At 56.3% G+C, this 18,494-nt stretch overlaps 7 protein-coding genes across 7 annotated transcripts; 4 read left to right on the plus strand and 3 right to left on the minus strand.

The window, feature by feature from the left end:
• Window positions 1-460: 460 nt before the first annotated feature.
• Window positions 461-1,480, plus strand: BAUCODRAFT_66048 (uncharacterized protein; the record flags this gene model as incomplete). The annotated part of the gene is made up of 1 exon (XM_007675600.1): window positions 461-1,480. A coding segment is annotated over one exon (1,020 nt), but the record flags the coding sequence as incomplete, so codon positions are not given.
• A 393-nt stretch (window positions 1,481-1,873) lies between these two features.
• BAUCODRAFT_145927 (uncharacterized protein) lies at window positions 1,874-3,961 on the minus strand (the record flags this gene model as incomplete). The annotated part of the gene is made up of 2 exons (XM_007675829.1): window positions 1,874-3,510; window positions 3,874-3,961. 2 exons carry the CDS (start codon window positions 3,959-3,961, stop codon window positions 1,874-1,876), a joined length of 1,725 nt encoding a protein of 574 aa, XP_007674019.1.
• A 414-nt stretch (window positions 3,962-4,375) lies between these two features.
• Window positions 4,376-6,536, plus strand: BAUCODRAFT_145928 (uncharacterized protein; the record flags this gene model as incomplete). The annotated part of the gene is made up of 2 exons (XM_007675830.1): window positions 4,376-4,985; window positions 5,179-6,536. 2 exons carry the CDS (start codon window positions 4,376-4,378, stop codon window positions 6,534-6,536), a joined length of 1,968 nt encoding a protein of 655 aa, XP_007674020.1.
• Window positions 6,537-7,277: 741 nt separating this feature from the next.
• On the plus strand, window positions 7,278-8,902 carry BAUCODRAFT_64805 (uncharacterized protein; the record flags this gene model as incomplete). Its single annotated transcript, XM_007675528.1, has 3 exons — window positions 7,278-7,360; window positions 7,421-7,548; window positions 7,611-8,902. The coding sequence occupies 3 exons, from the start codon at window positions 7,278-7,280 to the stop codon at window positions 8,900-8,902; spliced, it is 1,503 nt and encodes a 500-aa protein (XP_007673718.1).
• Window positions 8,903-8,963: 61 nt separating this feature from the next.
• On the minus strand, window positions 8,964-9,367 carry BAUCODRAFT_385398 (uncharacterized protein). The gene has a single exon (XM_007675831.1). The coding sequence runs from the start codon at window positions 9,253-9,255 to the stop codon at window positions 9,025-9,027; it is 231 nt and encodes a 76-aa protein (XP_007674021.1). The 5' UTR covers window positions 9,256-9,367; the 3' UTR covers window positions 8,964-9,024.
• A 46-nt stretch (window positions 9,368-9,413) lies between these two features.
• Window positions 9,414-11,068, minus strand: BAUCODRAFT_573174 (glycoside hydrolase family 5 protein; the record flags this gene model as incomplete). Its single annotated transcript, XM_007675832.1, has 2 exons — window positions 9,600-11,068; window positions 9,414-9,534 (listed from the first exon to the last, which is right to left on the minus strand). The coding sequence occupies exons 1-2, from the start codon at window positions 10,652-10,654 to the stop codon at window positions 9,414-9,416; spliced, it is 1,176 nt and encodes a 391-aa protein (XP_007674022.1). The 5' UTR covers window positions 10,655-11,068.
• A 5,908-nt stretch (window positions 11,069-16,976) lies between these two features.
• BAUCODRAFT_31207 (uncharacterized protein) lies at window positions 16,977-17,951 on the plus strand. The gene is made up of 3 exons (XM_007675347.1): window positions 16,977-17,123; window positions 17,177-17,264; window positions 17,376-17,951. Exons 1-3 carry the CDS (start codon window positions 17,093-17,095, stop codon window positions 17,602-17,604), a joined length of 348 nt encoding a protein of 115 aa, XP_007673537.1. The 5' UTR covers window positions 16,977-17,092; the 3' UTR covers window positions 17,605-17,951.
• Window positions 17,952-18,494: the final 543 nt, after the last annotated feature.

The following is an 18,494-nucleotide window of genomic DNA, read 5'->3' on the forward strand; positions in this document are numbered from 1 at the left end:
CAGTGCGCTGCCATCGCGAGTCGCATCGAATGCGAATGCTCGCAATCGTAACAGTAAACAAAGCGTCACCATTCACAAGCACGGCACGGCCCATCCGGTAGGCTCAGCGCCAAGTGGGGTCGCCGTGCCTTCCTTGGCTGACGGGGTTGAGGCAGTGCATGCACACCATTCTCGAGAAGACTGACCGGAAGCCCCATGTCCGCATATACATGGCCTGCATATGCTCTCCTAGATATCAACATAGACGGAAAGTGATCTTTCAGTGGTCCAACTTTACATTCTCACACTCCCAGGGCTCAAGCCTGACCTCCAACACATAGTCATCGACCACTAATGTCAAGCCTAGAATCGTCATACCGCGAAGGCAAAGCATACAATACCCAGATCGACTCTCGCGCGGGCAACTCGTCCTAAGGCCTAAATCTAGCTTCAAGTCTACTAAAACAGCGCCGGCAGTGGCAACCAGCGAGCGATGAGTGAGAAATACGCACCCCCACCGGGCCCGCCTCCTACCTGGAAAGATTCCCAGCAACAGTCGCTCCAAAGAGCAGATTACGAGCCGCCCTCCGGACCTCCGCCTGGTTATCAAGCAGCAGCCGACGATTACGCTCCTCCACCGGGTCCACCGCCCTCGCACAGCGAAAAGGAGCAAGAACCACCGCCATACGATCCCTGGCTAGCAGTACCGGACAGCAGCTTCCTGCCACCGCCGCCGTCTTTCCAAGATGATCGTAGTCCCACGGCCAACGCTACGGCAGACGATGCCGAACGAGGCCATGCCTGGTGTGCTAAGAACCCGCTGTGGCGTCCGACCAGCCAACCCCCGCAAACGCTCCAACGCATTGCAAACGGCGACCTTCGTTTAACAACGCCACCCAGAACGAAGAATGTCGCGTCTTACGAACCTGGCTTTGGCAGGACACATGTCAAGACCACGGCCGCCTGCGGCGACACAATCTTCCTATCCGACTTGCCAGTCTACACCGCTACCACGCACAGTCCCACGACAATCTACTACGAGCTCAAAGTACTCTCCATGGGCCATATATCCCGCACGGGCGAGGCAGACGCAGGCATCGCTCTAGGCTTCCTGGCGCCACCATACCCCTCGTGGCGTCTTCCGGGATGGCATCGCGCGTCGCTTGCCGTTCACGGAGACGACGGGAGACGGTACGTCAACAACACGCTTGGCGGGAAGGATTTCACGCAAGCGTTCCGAAAGGGCGATGTGGTTGGCATTGGAATGACGTTCTCGCCGCCGGTGTATCAGGGTGGCACGCCTCGGGTTGATGTCTTCTTTACGCGGAATGGTAAGAGGGACGGGGCGTGGGACCTGCACGAAGAGCGGGACAGAGATGCCACGGAGGGGAATGTGTATGGGCTTGAGGGGAAGCATGACTTGCTTGCTGCTGTGGGCTGCTTTGGAGCTGTGGAGTTTGAGGTCAGGTTCCGCAAGCAAGATTGGCTGTTCAAATTATAGACCCATGGATGGCCCCGCGAGGATAGGTGGGTGACTAGGATAAGATGGGCGCTAGGGAGCAGTGTCTCGACCCGGACACAGTAACTCGAGCGAACGATATCAGCATGGCAGGCGCTGCCAGCTGTCAACTCAAACTGCCCAGTTACTACGCGTTGTTATCTTGTTGTTGAGCACGTTGCTAACCGAACATAGCCGAGACAAGTGCAAGGGTAAGGTGAGCTTGCAGAGCGCAATGCAATTAGGCAGGATAGATATATATATTATCCCACAACACACCCAGGGACGCCTTCGCTAAATCATCACTACGTGCTTTCATTCCCCGTCATGCCCACGACTTTCATTAACGCTTCCACAAATTTCGCTCATACTAGCAAAGATCATGCGATACTAACGCTACCGTGCAGAAGCCATAGGGAACACTACCCTCAGCGCCTTCCGCCACCCAGGCGTACTCCGCCGCTCTTCAGCATCCGGATCAGCGGGTGCTGTCCGACGGCCCAACATAGCAATCGCTCGTTGCCGGGCCCACTCTCTCCGGCTGGGAGTGGAAGGTGGTTGACCTTGAGGCGTCCGAGCGCGACCGTCATCGGCGGGTACATGCGAGGCTTCGGGAGCAGGAACGGGCGACATTTCCGTCAAGGCCTGCACAGGCGCGGATGACACTCTTCGGCTTCCGCGCAGAAGTGGGAGGCCGGAGAAGGTCCTTGACGCCCTTACCCCTCTCCTTCCCGGCAGTCCTTCGTCTTCGACATCGGGCTCAAGAACAACCCTCTCCCGTATTCGTCTTATCATCCGCTCTCTCCTTACCATCGCGTTGGTAACCACCTGCGGACAGTAACCCTTTGGCAAGACCGTCTTCTTGCACATCGGACACAAACTGCTCGAGTCCCGCAGGAAGGTGTCCACACAGTCCGGGTGGAAAATATGGTGGCACGGGAGTTCGCGCACAATCGAAGCTTCCGCCTCGCGGTCTTCGGGAGTTGTAGAAGCTGGTACGAAGTCATCGAGACAGATAGCGCAGGTGGGTTGTTGGAGGGCTGTGGGGTGGAAACTACCCGTCCTTTTCGCCGGTGATGGTCGGGTCGTCCAGGTCGGTGAGGTTGGTCGGCTGCTTGATGCTGAGGCCAATTTGTCGGCTACGGCGACTTCTTTCGCCGCCACGGGTGCGCCAGAGCCGTATGTATATAGCGGCATCCCATCCAACACCTCTTGCGGCACAGTCAAGCGCTTGATACCCAAGGCCTCCAAGTCAACCTCTCCGTTCGCTACGCGTCGTCTCAACGCCTGCCGTCTTCGTCGTTGGAGGAAATGCATGGTGAAGCTCGTGAGCCCGATGATAGCCATCAAGATGCCCAGTACCACCAGCAAAAACACCCACAGACTAGGTAACGAAGACGCTCCGCTCGTGTCGATTGCCGCGAACAGCCGGACGTAGTCTCGCGGATCGTAGATCTCGGTCAACGTGTGTCCGAAAGGTACGCTCGTCATGTTGCCGCTGTAGTCCGCGCTCGCGTTGAGTAGCGCTCTCGCGCTGGCGCCCGGGATGGCATAGACTGGGTAGGCATTCTGCCGTTTCCAACTTCCACCATCTCCAATACCCCAAACACTACTCGACACCTCCGGCGGGATGTTACTACTCGTATCCTCCGGTAAGAACGTCAGAAAACCTCTCACAGGACTTTGTCGTGCTGCCGCAAAGTACTCCCCCACGCATTCCGGGCTCAGCCATGGCGCGATGGCAATGAGATAGTAGTTCTGATTCGGCAGATTCGCCCGTCGTGTCACGTTCTGCGGGATGTACTGCGCACTTGCGTTGTTACAGGCTGAGGTGGGGTCCAAGTCTGGGACATAGAGGAGACCACTGACGTCGTCGCCGGGGGAGGCGGCGTTGCTTGAGAGGGTGCGCAGGTTGAAGGAGGTCAGGTAGGTGAAGGAGATGCTGGCGTTGATGCGGTGGCTCGTCTGAGGAAGCGAGGAGGTGTAGTCAGGGTTGGGGAAGTCGAAGGTGACGACTTGGAGGGATTGGGCGGCTGAGTACGTCAGTGAGGTTGTCTGATTGGTCAAATGACGCTGCCATTGTAGCAGCGCTTGGAGTATGCCAAGTCGGGAGTGGACATACACATCGTATTTACCGTTCCTGGGCGACCAAAACAAGTGGGCAGTGAGTTACGCCACCCCAGCGAGGCTCAGTGCAGGTTGATAAATACAGTATTCAGGAATCGCAGAGGCATCGCCTCCCTCTACGAACAACGTTCATATAGTGTCCACGCGGAGTAGCGCGAGCGAAGCAGGAGAGAGAGGAGGTGGTGGAGGTGGTGAGGATGAGGACAAGGATGAGGACGAGAGAGTGGCATGCATTGCGCGGTCACAGCGGGCGCTGGGCGGGACATCACACGCCACTCCCGCGCCCACAAAGCTTGGCCTGGCCTGGCCTTCAACGTGACTCGGACGTTCTGCGCTTTGCAACTGTTCTACAGCCATCGGTACACGCAAGTAAGAGATCTATGCATCTTGTCAGGAGTACAACCCGTGAGGTTGCTTCTTTCTGTCTTCTCGTCTAACACGACTCATCATGTCGATCGATCGATCACGTGCACTCCTATAAGCTAAGCATTGCGGAGGCGGAGTAGAAGATGCTTGGCGAGCTTGGCGATCAAGCTGGCGTATGCGCGAGGGGACAATGAGCAAGCGTAGGGAATCAACAAAGTATCTTCCAACAGCGCGTATCGACGATTCAGCAAAGGCGGGACCTTTGGTGGGGATAGATCGTTCAGGCAGTGGCAGCTACTGAGTAGAGTACTTCATCCCTCGTTCGAGACCATGTGGCGGTAGATTCACTATTTCGAGCCGCGAATCGAACATTCACCGAAGCACACCGGTGCTATTGCTAGCAACATGCCGCCGTCCGCATCCAAGAAGGGCACTGCACCCAGAGCTGCCCCTCGCGACCGTCGCTCTTCCTCTCGCCACAGCACACCCGTCTCCTCCCTTACCGACAACACCGCCCCACCAACCCCACTGACTGCGACACCCACCACCGCCGTCCCGGTTGCTCCCAAGGAGTCCGCGTACCTCCACATCATCACCTCGGCTCTGGTTGCGGGCGACCCAAGCATCGAACAGCTCCTCACCGGCACGAGCGCAAAGGGCGCCGAGCCGCCCTCCGCTAAGGAACTCCACGGCGTCCACGACCGCATTCGTGATGGCGTGAACAAGTTCATGGGCAAGCGGAATGAAGTCTGCGATCGCGGGATGCGGCAGTTGGCGGTGAAGCGGAAGGAGCGGCTGCAATTGGAGAGGGAGGAAGAGGAGAGGGAATTGGTGAAGAAGGAGCAGGAAGAGAAGAAGAAGAAGGCGATCAAGGTGGAGAAGGCCGTGAGTCGGAAGCGGTCGCATGATGAGATGGAGCTGGACTCGAAGGAGCAGAAGGCGAAGGAGAAGGAGAGCTTGCCGAGTGTGGGTGCGCATGGATTGGCAAGGCAAGATGGGGTCGGAGTGCATGAAGGTGAGTTTCGTGTCTCTCTTTCTGGGCGGTATGAGGAAATGTCGCATTCACTTGCACGTCTGCTTGCCTCTCATGCACTATCGTGAGGCGCATCTTGAGATGGCCGAGCTTTGTGCCAGTGTGGCAGCACCATCCTTCTCGTCTCGCAAAATGTCGCCTTGTCTCGTACTGAAGCTAAATCAACGTCCTGCAGGTGCACCACCACCTCCATCTCCACCTGTCCAGCCTGGCATAGCTATCATTGATCCCATGGACACCGCAGCATCACCAGCGGACGCAGATTCTCCCGATACGGACCCACCTACAGTTCCTCTGTATGAACGCATGTTTGGTAAAGACCCAACCAACTCCGACGATCCAACCATCTATGACATCCGCCCCATTACCCCAAACATGAGCGACGACGATGTGCGCGATATCGTGAACGTGCTCCACTGGCCCAAAAGCGACTTGAAGGATCTCACAGCTGGAGACCCACCCGATCTGGATTTGAGCAATGCGAAGCCAACCAACCAGGTCGCGTTCAGCACTTTCCAAACGTATGTGGAGCCTTTCATCCGTCCGTTCACCGAGGAGGATGTGAGTTTTTTGAAGGAACGCGGCGACAGGGTGACGCCCTACATCATCCCTAACCGCGGCACGAAAAGCTACAAGGATGTTTGGGCGGCGGAGGACGGCTTGACGGGGATAGAGCCTCCGGCCAAGCTGGAACTGAGCGCCAACGAAGCGAGAGGTAGCATGGACGACATGGACGACAATACGGCTGAAACAGACGAAGTCAGCCTAGGTCCTGCGACGGAACGCCTCATGGCGCTTCTCCGAGCCGCGCCCAGTGGCAACACGAAGAAGGAAGAAGACGCCGACGGCGACACGACGATGGGCAACGGCGACGACACACAGGACGTTCCTACCACCGCCGGAGCAACCGAGGAGAAACAGGCGCCCGCAACATGTCTCCCGCCCGAGGCGCCTCGTCTTCCCAACGCCCCGCCAATGCCTGACTTCGAAACCTTAGATCAGCGCCTGATGCAAGAACTACGCTACGCGGGGCTCATAGGACCCACCGAACAACCCAACTACGACGCCCACGCCGATGACGAAGTGGCCGCTCGCCTGCGCACTTTACAAGCCGAACTCCGCCGCGTCGCGCGTCTGAACAACATCCGCAAGGCGCGCGTGCTGGAGCTGACGGAAGAGCGCATGGCGATGCAGGAGTATTCCAACATTGCCGACGACCTCGACAATCAAGTCAATGCCGCGTATCTCAAGCGTAATCGTTCATTGGCGAGTAAGCCGTCGAAGAAGGGTGCTAATAAGGCGGGTCAGAGGGGCGTTGCGGGCGTCGGGATGGTGGGGCAAAGGGGTGTGAGCGATGGGGTGAGGGCGCTGATGCAGAAGCGGAGGGATTGGATTGAGATGGTTGGGCCGGTGGTGAAGTATGGCAGGGCGGGCATTCTGGGGGAGGGAGAGACGGTGTTTGATGAGGAGAGCTTGAGGCGGTGTGAGAGAGGGGAGAGGGAGGCGGAGGTGGGAGAGGGTGAGGGTGAGTGAGGGATGCCCGTTCCGACAATGGCGTTGCTCTTGGAAACACTTCCCTTACCAAGCGTGCATGTCATCACTATGCGCGCATGTTATTTGGATGTCGGTACTCGAATGCGGGATTCGCTCTTTGGACGGCAGACGAGACGCCAACGAACGCGAAGAAGAAAGAGGCATCTTGGCAATCCAGAGCGTTCGAGTCTACGGCTGCCGTCGCCAAGTCCACCTCGGGTGTAGCTGACTATAGCTGCCAAGCACCTGCCCCGGCTCTCTCCGGTATGAGCCCTCGCTTGCAACGCCCAGGAAGTCGCAAAAGGCGTCGGTCCAGACCCCGCATTCCCCCTTCGGCTTCCGCCCGCTTGCCCCAAGTCGCCCCAGTTCCAAGCAAATCCAAGCGCGCCCAGTCAGCAAGTCTGGCTCGGCGCTCGTTGTGAGTGGCAGGAGGTGAGATATACATCAGGCCATGTGCTGTTCGAGCCTTGTCATTACGCGTGGAGGTCTGGAGTCCCCCCGCAAACGGTCGGCAGACACTCGACGGTAGGTCGAGTCGGTAAGCTGCACTGTCTGCACGGGACGAATGCAGCGGTGCGACATAAAGTAAGGTTTGCAGCCTCATCTGCCTCTTCCTCCACTTCGACTTCCTTCGTGGTCGTAGGCCTTGGCTGAGCTTTCGATACGGTCTTGCTCTATCCCCCTTTCACCTCGCTCCCACCTCATCCCACGATGGAGCACTCACCAATTGGCTCGAAGGACATGGCGAACGACAAGGCGGCCGAGTTGTATGTCGAGGAGACGACACATGAAGCCGCTGAGCGGGGAAAGGCTGCTACGGATCAGTACGTTTCTCTTCCCAACGTCGGCGTGTGGGTGGCGACGAGCTGACAGTGAAACGATAGGTACGGACATGCTCTGGTTCACATCGACCCTGTCGCTGAGCGGAAGCTGCGCATGAAGATCGACTTGATGGTCGTGCCTACCGTGTCACTCCTCTATTTATTCTGCTTCATCGACCGCGCCAACATCGGTTCGTCGCTTCACCCGCTCATGGAATGTGGGCCGAGCAGGTGCTAACAGCGCGGTTTTCAGGCAATGCCAACATCGCCGGCTTTCAGAAGGACCTCCACCTCCAGGGCTACGACTACAACATGATCCTCTCCGTTTTCTACATCTCCTACGTCCTGTTCGAGATCCCATCCAACATCCTCTGCAAGAAAATGGGCCCGGGTCTGTTCATCCCAACTTGCACCCTACTCTTCGGCGTATGCTCCTTTGGCACGGCCTTCGTGCATACTCGTGCCCAGGTATGTGGTGTGCGGTTCTTGCTCGGCATCTTCGAAGCCGGCATGATGCCTGGTATCGCATACTATCTCTCTCGATGGTACCGACGCAGTGAGCTTGCCTTCCGCCTCGCTCTCTACATTGTCATGGCACCCTTGGCTGGCGCTTTCGGAGGCCTCCTAGCCTCTGGTATCCTGAAACTGCCTCACATCGGCCACCTGCACACCTGGCGTATGATCTTCCTCGTTGAAGGCATAATCACCTGCGGCCTGGCACTCATCTCCTTCTTCACCCTGACCGACCGCCCGGCAGTCGCCCGTTGGCTCAGCCAAGAAGAAAAAGACCTAGCCATCGCCCGCGTCAAGGCCGAGCGCGTCGGCACCACCGAAGTCCTCGACAAGATGGACAGCAAGAAGATCATGCGCGGCATCTTCAACCCTGTCACCCTCGGCACCGCCTGCATCTTCCTCCTCAACAACATCACCGTGCAAGGCCTCGCCTTCTTCCTGCCCAGGATCATCGCCACCATCTACCCCAAAAAGGCGGTCATCTTCCAACAACTAAGGACTGTCCCTCCTTATATTGTCGGCGGATTCTTTACAATCCTCTTCCCCTTCCTCTCCTGGAAAACCGACCGCCGCCAGATCTTCTTCATCATCTCCGCACCCCTGATCATGATCGGCTACATCCTCTTCCTCGCCTCGACGAACCCGCAGGTCCGCTACGGCGCCACCTTCATCATCACGAGCGGTGCCTTCAGCTTCGGCGCGCTGTGCAACGCCCAGGTCTCCGCGAACGTGGTGACGGATACGGCTCGCGCGGCCGCGATAGGCACGAATGTCATGTTCGGCAATCTCGGTGGCTTGGTCAGTACGTGGGCGTTCTTGCCGTTCGACGCGCCCAATTACCATATTGGGAATGGGTTGAACTTGGCCACGAGCACCACGATACTACTCTTGTCGACGCTGTTGCTGCTGTGGATGCAGTGGGATAACAAGAAGAGGGACAAGAAGGATATCGATGCGGAGTTGGCTGGGAAGAATGCGGCCGTTGTCGCGGATCTGGACTGGAAGCATCCTGCTTTCAGATGGAGGCCGTAAAGGCAGCCAGAGCTTATGGTAACGAGAGGACGTTATGTAATACATGCCAAGGAAGGTATACCATTACTCACCGCGCGGTGCGGTCAAACAGATGGCGAAGGATACTGAGCCTCGAGAAATCGTCACCAAGATCGATTCCAATTTGTACACACTAGTACTACCGCTGTGATTAGGTTAACTCGCGTCAAGCCGCTCCCATACAAGGCATCTCGCGGAGTCTGAACGAGACTCGGGGTATATCGACAAAGCCAAGTGTCTACAGTTTGAACGCAGTTCTCCTCCGATCGTCTCGTTACTCTAGCGAACACCTCTGTCGAATGCAATGTGGTGTGTGTGTGTGGTTCCCCCCTCATCTTTTTTGCTTAAATGCGCCCCATTTTATTCCAACCCAAGACCGCGGTTGTCTATGATGCAAATGTGTTGATTTCCGTCTCGTCGTCAATGCTGTTTCGCTCGGCCGTTCCGCACATATGTGTTGTGCGAGCTATTGTTTGATCTGATGGGATGTAGATCAGTAGGTGCAGATCTGGCCGAACTGGCGGCTGGTGAGTGGTTGCGGGAAGATGCCGGCGTCGATCAGGCGGAAGGCGTCCCATTCGGGCGAGGCCTCGGTCTTGAAGTTCCAGAAGATCCTGTGAGGGGGTTAATGTTAGCATGACGACGAATAGACTTCATCGGTTTGTGGGATGAGCCGTACCATCCGTTGGTGTAGTGCTCGTACACCTCCATCTGCGCCTCGATGTATGCGCGGGTGTCGGAGATCATGTCCGCGCTCCATGTCTCCATGAAGTTGATGTTGGCGCAGGATCCGACGTACGAGGAGCCCGGGTAGGTGCCGTCGTAACGCGCGCCGATGAGGTAACCGTTCAACGCGGCAGCACAGTCAGTCATGGCCGCACTCCACTCGCCGATGAACGACCACTTGTCCGCGCCGGTGTAGCTGCCGACGTTGTTGCAAGTGTACTGTCGGTGTTGCCACGGCACCATGGAGACGAGCTCGTTGGTGAAGACCTGGTATTCGTGGTGGTCGATGGCAACCCACTGGGAGTTGTTGTCCGAGGGGGTGAGGAAGCCGTTGTAGGCAGCGGGCGAGTCGAAGCCGTCCTGGACAATGGCGGTCACGGTCTGGGATGTCTCACGAAGCTGGTTGAATGCGTTTCGGACGAAGTCCTCGTATTCGGAGAAGCTGAGGTCGGACAGTAGCGGCTCGTTGAGGAATTCAATACCGGCGATGACATCGTTGTACGAAGAGGCGCCGTACTTCTGGGAGATGGTTTGGAGGACGTTGAGCGTCATCTGGACGTTGTTGCCGTTCTGCCACTGGGGAGAGCCCGGGACGCTGCCGGGCACACCAAGGCGCTGACCGCTGTTGTCGAAGCCGTTCTGGGAGCCAGGAGCGCCGTGGAGGTCAATGATGACTTTGACGCCAACCTGACGGGCCCACGTAATGGCTTGGTCAATGTACGGTGCCGCACCGCTGGCGTAGGGCGAGTTGCTGTTGTCGTACGCCCAGTAACCTACAGGGATACGGACAAGGTTGAAGCCGGAGTTGGCGATCTTTTGGAAGTCGGCGAGCTGCACCCATGAGTCCCAATGTGGCTTCAGCACGTTGTCGTGGCAGGCCTGGGTGCCGAGGGATTGGCAGAGGGTGTACTCATCCACGATGCCTTGTGAGTTCGGGTACGCCTGGAAGATGCTGGGTGTGATCCACGGCTCAAGCACCAGCCAGCCGCCCAGGTTGACACCTCGCATCGTTTCGCCGCTCCAGTTCCAGCCTGAAGGGCCTGATTGTCTCTTCACACTGGTAATACGTTAGCGCCGCAACCTCCAATGACTGCCGTGTTCAACGTACGGTGTCGCAGCTGCGAGTGTGGCAGCGCATAGCGCCAGGATGCTAGTGGACTTCATGATGATAGAGGTGGTCGGGTGGGTGGTCGTCCTTGTCGTCGACGTTGCAAGCTCACAACCTCGGCGGAGAAATGCAAGTGAATGGATTGAAGAGTGCAGTCGAAGACCAACAGATCAACAACCGAAGCTGCTAAAGTTGGTTTTGTGGAATGAGTGTCTGTGGCGGAATGCTGGGGTGCGTCCTGCAATCTGCTGCGAACCCGGGCAATAGTCAATATCGGCACGCCGATAGTGAAGCCTCGCAATCTGTGTGCCGCTGAAGTTCTGGAGGAGCGAGTCGTGCTTTTACGGCGGCACTCCTATTTTCACAGGGTGGGCCAGGCAGCAAACTTGGCGAGTGGCGGCTTGCTGAGAGGGCACGGTAGTATGGAGACGGCGGGTATGGCTAGCGGAAGGTCGGGACAGGGAGGCTCAACGCAAGCGATGCCTTTGACACAGAACACACGCGACGCGAATGGCTTTCTTGGAGGGAGGAAGGAGTTCGAGCTACAGAGGTACCTTAGCTGTCGAGTAGTAATAGCTGCAGCATCGAGGAGACGATCAAAGCTTCTGTTGCTAAGGCAGGCTGGTGGATCAATCGCACAGCGAGACTGGTGCGCCGGTGGGCGGGTGGAGAGCAGCGAATGCGCTGCAGAGTGATGATGACTTGGCATGGCAAGCAATCGGTTCCTGGCGCTCCTCGCCATGCCTCTAGCCACTTGCAGGCGTAGCGAGTTGGCAATTCTTGCTTAAGGTTGAGGCTTAAGCCACTCTCGGCCTGCCTCCGTCGATCCCTGTACCGAATGAGCGCTTTTTAGGGTAGCGTCGATCACATGCAATCAGGTGCGCCTCCCCTCGTGCACGTCGACGTAGCTCTTTTGTTAAACGGAGCACAATCATCTGACCGAGGCAGAAAAGCATCGTACACCTCCATATCCGCGTCCGCTGAAAAGTTTCAGACCCCTTCAGACCCCTAGCAACTGTCTGTCTTGGACAGATGGAAGGGAACGGCGAGCGACGCAAATGGTTGGGTACGCTGGGTCTCAAACGTCCGGCTTTGAGTGGCGTTCCGTAACTGCTGGCGATCCACCCTATATTTACCCGTCGCCCAGCCACTCCTGCCCAGCGACGAGCGCATAAGAAGCACGTTGCCACCTCCGATGTGAGACAGGGTCAAGCTTCAGTCACCCAGCGTTGCCGACACGGAGTAGTTGGGATGGGTGGTCAGGAGAGCCTCCATCGAAATAAGCGGTTGGGCTAAGCTTTCGATTGCGAATACAGATCACCAGGCACAGCATTTTCTCAGTTCGCTCGGGCAACAGGCCGGTTAAAGTCTGTGTCCTCTGCTCGTGCGTGCTGTTACGCCGGATGTCATTGGAGCAAACATTCTCCGTGACGATGACCTCCCTTGTGGGTGGGCTTGTGGGCTGCGCTGCGAGCCGCTTCGGAGTTCCCTTTTGCTTTTCAGATACGACAGCTCGGCAAGCTATGGTGCAGCGGCTGGCTTGCCAGTGGATCAGCACGACTCACGAATGCGGCAACAGGTGGAAAACGTGGGAAGCCTGCAAACTGTGCCTGAGGCTGCACGATCGCTTGCGTGTCTGAGCTCCGCCAACGTCTTCGCAAGACAGTTGAGGTGGCAGTGCTTGTCTGTCCTATCTATACCATAGCTACAGCCCCTTAACTTCTATCAGGGGTTCTTTACTTCATCTCACTGCAATTTGGTTGTGTTCTCGCTGCGGGAACAGATATCGTTCGATCCCTCGGCATGAGTTGAACACTTTCCCCGTCCCACATCGACCGAGGGTCAAGATATGCTTGCAGCACGCTAATGCCCCAGATATTGACCGCTTCGGCCGCACTTCCCTCGGTATCCGACGACGAGCCATCATCACTTAGAGTATCTCAGCAATGTTGTTTCTCTCGATCTGGCTCTTCTGCGACTCATTGCGAGCGACCCGATAGTACACATCGGCGAAATCGCTGCACCCCATATACCGCAAGAACTCTTCGTCGTGCGTGATGACGACCAGTTGGAAGTTGCGCTGCTGGCGGCGCACCTTGATGATCTCCGACAGACTCGCCGCCAACGCACGAATGTTGTCGTGATCCAGGTTGGTGGTGGGCTCGTCAAGCGTGATGAGACCGCAGTTGATGCCGAAGCATTCTGCAAGCGCAAGGCGGATGATGATACAGGCCAGTACCTTCTGACCCGCAGAGCACCGGCCCCGCATGTCCATCTCCGCGTCTTGCTTGACCATTGCAACGCGATAATTGTATGACTTGGTACTTCTCCCACCCTCGCTCTCGCTGCGAATCATGATGGTGTCCACGTCGGTACCCTGGTAAGTGCGGCGCCATAGCTCGTCGACGATACGATTGATCTCCTCCATCTTGAGTGAATGGTAGCTCATGATGGCCTTGTCGAGCGCCCCACTAAAGCGTCCGAGGTCCTCCACGCAGGCCTTGGTGGTCTCGACCTTGATATGTGCTTCCTTGTACTTTCTCGCTGAGTCCTTGTACTCCGTATCGTAGTCTGCGAGAAGGCTAACGAGCGTCTCGTCCTTCGACTTGAGCGAGCCGATCACCGTGGCTTGCTCGGCAGCAAGCTTGTTGCGTTCGCGCTGCCAGCGCAGACCTTCGCTCTCGTGCCGCGCCTTCTCCTCTTCTGCATTGTGCTTCGCCAGCTCGGCAATCTCATCACGTACACGCTGGAGCTGGCGGAGGTCACGCCGGTAACGCTGGTTGTCGGCGATGCTACGCCTCGTCTCTGAGACACTGCGCACCTGATCCTCGAGTGCCTTGACCTCACGAACAGTCTGGACTTGCTCCTGCTCCAAGCGAGTGACTTCGTTCTTTAGATTGTCGACTTCACGCTTGCCGCGCTTTAGTTGCTCTGGGCCGCCACGGGCGAGATATGATTCGATCTCCTGGTTGGCGAGCTTCAACTTCTCGACGCTATTGTTGAGCTTGCTTGCATCCGCTTGAAGCTGACGGTCTTTGTCGCCGCCACGGCGAGCCGCATCATCGTACTTCGCTTGCGCCTGCGCAAGTCGCGGAACTAGATCTTGCAGCTCACTGTCCAGCGATTTGATGGCTTCACGCTGCTGGTTGTTCAGCGACTTCAGCTCTTCCACCTGAGCGTCCAGCGACTTCTTCTCCTTGAGTTGGTATTCGGCCGTGCTGAGCTTGCTCTGTATGTCGCGCACCTCTAATTCGAGGTTGCTCACAGAGCTGCGAGCACGCTCACGGTCTGTGCGGATATTGTTGAGGCGAGCTTTCAGCGATCGAGAGTCTATGTTCACCTTGTTCAGATCCTCTTGGATTTGCTCAAGGCCGCGTGACATCCCAGCCGAAATCTGCTTGGCGGACAATTCTTCGATCTGCGCCTCAAAGTTCTTGACCTCGGAGTGAAGCTTTGAAATGCTTTGCACCGTACGAGACACGGCATCAACATCCCGCTTCGCGTCTTGACGCTCGCTGACGATGGCGTCCTTGGCTTCGAGCTCGCCAATGAGACCATCCCGCTTCTTGTTGAGTTCGACTAGTTGCTTGTCCAGTTCGGGAATATCAGTAGTACTTAGTCTCTCCCAAGCCTGATGATCGGATGCAACTGCCTTCGCAGCGTCCAATAACTCCTCCACCTCATGAAGTTCATCAGGAGCATTGCCAAGCTGGCTCTCGAGCTTCTTGATCTCCTCCTTCATTGTGGCGACGAGGATATCGACTTCCTTAGGCTTGAGACTGCGCTTGCACGTCCGACACCCTGGCTGATTGCCGGTTGCGAGCTTGATACATGATTCGAAGTACTCTTTCATGCGAGCCGCGGAGTCGGTATCGGTCTTGAGCGTTTCACGCCCCTCCTCCATCTTGCGAACCTCCTCTACGTACTCATCAGGCTCGAATCCGCAGTCATTCTTGATACGGTCCGCTGCTTTTTTGAGCGCCTGCTGCTTCGCTTTTAAATCTCTGCGGCAAACATTGAGCTGGTCGTCCAATTTCTCCTTAGCTCGACTTATACCGTCGCGCTGCTTCTCCGCCTCGATCAGCTGTGCGGCACTCTGTTCCACGGTGCGCTGGAAGTCATCCTCGACCGTGGCGGGAGTCCAGTCATGGCCAATGAGTGAATTGATCTTGTCACTATGTGCGCCTTTCATGGTATCGAGCTGCCTCTGACGAGCCTTCAGCTCTTTCTGTACATAGTCCAAACGCGCAGACTCTCCCGCTTGCCGGGTGCCCTCTATCAGCTCGGCGTCAAGCTTCTCCTTCTGGTCGTCAAGCTTTCTAAGCTCGCCTTCAGCTGCTTGCGCCTGCTGGTCCCAGTCCGCCTTCTTCGCATCGGCCTTCGCGCTCTCAAGCTTTGCCTTCGTCTCCTGCATGCTCAGCTCCATAGCGGTCTTGCCACCCTCGTCAATGACTATGCGGTTGAGGTCAGCCTGAAGGGAATTGATTTTGCGATCGTTGGTGTTGATTGTCTGCCTCGCGCTCTCCTTGCGAGAGTTGATCGCAGACTTCTGCTCGTTAATTCCATTGATGGCCTGCTGCTTGCCTTGCAGCTCTTCCTGAGTCTCCCGCCTCGCACGCTCAAGCATCCTGTTCTGCTCGCGGGCCATGTTTGCGATGCGGTCCATGAAGGCGCTGACCTGCTCATCATCCAGATCCAGGTCAAAGCCGCGGATATTGTGGCTTCGAGCGGTCTCCCTGATCAGCTTCTCTCGGTGCAGGGTCTGACGCTCGTAACTCTGCGCCTGAGCCTCGTACGAGCCGCACTCTCGCTCCTTACCACTCACTTGGCCACGAGTACGTTCAATTTCACCGTGGAGCTCCTGGTAGTGCTCCTTGCGATGCTGTAAATCATCGTCATAGTGCTTCACGCGCTCTTCGTACTGCTCAAGCATGCTCTGGAGCTCCTCATCAGAGTCAGACATCTCAACGAGGTTCTCCCGCAAGCTTTCCACGCTCTCCTTCTTCGTGCTCTCTTCGATGCGCTTGCCGGTCAGCTCACCCACGATCGCGCCGGCATCATGCTCTTTTTGCCACGAATTCTCCGCATTGCGGGCTGCTTGCTTGATGCGATCCTCGTAGTCCTCGTGCTGGGTGCGCAGCGCGTCGCACTCCGCGCTCAACTTCTGAGCCTGCTTCTCCATTTTCTTGCCTTTGTCCTTGTTAGCCCTGAGATAGTCTGCGGTGACGTGGAGTGTCTTGAGATCCTCTTTGTACTTTTTCTCCATGGATTTTATATTGTCGATAGCCTTGGTGTACTTATTCGCTTCGAAGAGATTGTCGAAATACTCCTTGAGTTTAGAGGGGGTTGACATGGGCCAGAGAGACTCCTCCTGGTGGCAAAAGATCACGTCGGACAGGACAGCTTCCGAGACACCCAGATAGTGTGGCACAAGAGCGTTAAGATCGGCTTGGCGTGTGCTGAGCGAAGCTCGCTCGCCGGCGCGCACGTAGAAAAGGTTACCCTCGAGTTCTTTCTGGCTCCGAGTGGTCTTCTTCACTGTAAGTTGCATGTTACGAGTACAAATCATCTTGACACCCCCAGTGTCCCTGAAAGCCAGCTTAACTTGGGCGAGGACTTCCTTTTCATTACATAGCTTGGCATCATGGATGAATGCACCACCCGAGGCAGCACCTGGTGGCAGCTTGCCAGTCGTGGCGTAGCGCAAACACTCGATGATGGTGGTTTTGCCCGAGCCATTTGAACCAACGATCAGAGTCAGCGGCTTGTGGAAAGCGATGGTCTCGGACACCTGGTTGTCGAAGGAGCGAACGCCGAGAATGGAGAGCTTGTCGATGGAAGCCATCTTGGCAGTGCGCCTGTATGATGAGCTCGACTAGTCGTCACGGCGAATATGGCTTGGGAAGGAGGGTGGTCGAAGCTTAGAGAGTACTGTCGGAGATCATAATGACAGACACAATTTAGGAGGTGGTCAGATTCAACTAAGCAATGTCAACTTCACACTGCTTCCACTTGATGTTGTGAACGATGCACTGCAGATGGTGAATCGCATCTCCGCTGATGTGCGACGTTCATGTTGGCCGTCAAGGCAGAAACGCCACATACATGTAATTGATCGACCGGTGGAGACGCGCCGCCACACGAATCCACGTGAAAGCCTCGGCCCGTCCCCACACGTTAGCTCGAGCATGCATGAGGTGATGCTGTCGCGCCGAGCCCACAGCCACGCGGTCTCTGCAGACGCAGATACGGTCGACGGTGTCTTCATAACCTACCAGAGGCTTAACGTCCATTGGTATCCCTCAACAGCATCGTCTACTTGCAACGGAACGGGGACGATGGCGTTCTTCCTAACATGCGGAACCCATAGTAAGCCACATGCGCCATCAATGTACAATCCGATGAGGCTGATCGGCCTGCAGCTTTCCAATCGCTCTTACAAGGCTATGAGAATGTTACGGTTCAATGTCAGAACTGCGGTAACTTTTCTGGACGAGTTGTTAAGAGATGGTAGGTCACCACAAGCGTTTCGCCCCTCGACACAGCCCTCCGCCTCCATCGTCTGCCGCGCTCCTACCACTCACAGACGACTACGGTAAACTGACGCCTCTTCTCATCTAGGGAGTGGTTCACGCTGTGTTTCGTGCCTCTGATCCCTTTCTCTCTGAAGCCATGGCATGAGGTCTTCTGTCACATCTGCAACTTTCATCAGGATGTCAAATACCGACCGGACGTGCAGCAGCAGAACAACGGCGGACAGAACATACCAATGCAGAACCAAGGCGGCAATCAGGGATGGAATGGTCGCCCGGCACCACCTCCTCCGCCAGGCCAGCCTGTGTACAAGTAGCAGCACTCTCGTGTTCGAGCATGGCGTTGAGGCGTTGATACTCCGTATCTGTCTGTGATATTACGATCGATTATTGTTGGACGACACTGGAACGATACAACATCATTCAATCATGGCAGCACCTAATGAAATGCAGTCATGAATCACGTGCGCTATCCTACCTTGTTCGGTCGAGCTTGAGCCCTTGCATGGTACCTGCGCGGCCGCTTTCTGCGACCTGAGGCTGTACTACCAAATATCTTCTGGCGGTTGCTTGAAGGACATGACTTACTTTGCAGCAGCTTTTCTGAACTCTTCATATCCACGACCACTCTGTTAATGCCTATGTGGAAGCTCTATCACAAGCGACAACAATGCAAGCATTCCAGCAGTACAACTACATTCCGACCCATACGTTTATTGTGTCGAGAGAGATTGCCAACACGCCAAGCAGTCGACATCCCTCCCTCGATGAATTCTCTCACTGTATCTTCTTCGACCTGCCAGGTCCCTTTGGTAGGCTACCAACGTCACCCTGCTCTCGCCCTTGCACTTCTTTGATGAGCCTACCTAACTCTGCTCTTGAGCGGTCCAAGCTTCGCTTGTCTGGCCACACTGAGCATGCAACCCACACCACCGGCGACCCACCTTCCTACCTGATTCGTACTTCGAAGACTTACGACCGCCGAGATTGCAGGTGGGAGCGAAGGAGACACAAGGATAAGTCAGCCGTCTGTGTGCTGCGACCGTCATGTTGTATAAACATCTTCGATCTGTTGCTGTACGACCACTGGCATTCAGAAGCTCGTTGCCGCTCACTCTTTGCCGGCGCTTTCCTCTATCCGTTCCTGTTTACGTTCCTTACTATTTCCTATCTACACTCTTTGACGAATTACGGCGTAAGCGCTGGA

The sequence above is a fragment of the Baudoinia panamericana genome (assembly GCF_000338955.1).
Source record: "Baudoinia panamericana UAMH 10762 unplaced genomic scaffold BAUCOscaffold_3, whole genome shotgun sequence".
Lineage (NCBI taxonomy): Eukaryota > Fungi > Ascomycota > Dothideomycetes > Mycosphaerellales > Teratosphaeriaceae > Baudoinia > Baudoinia panamericana.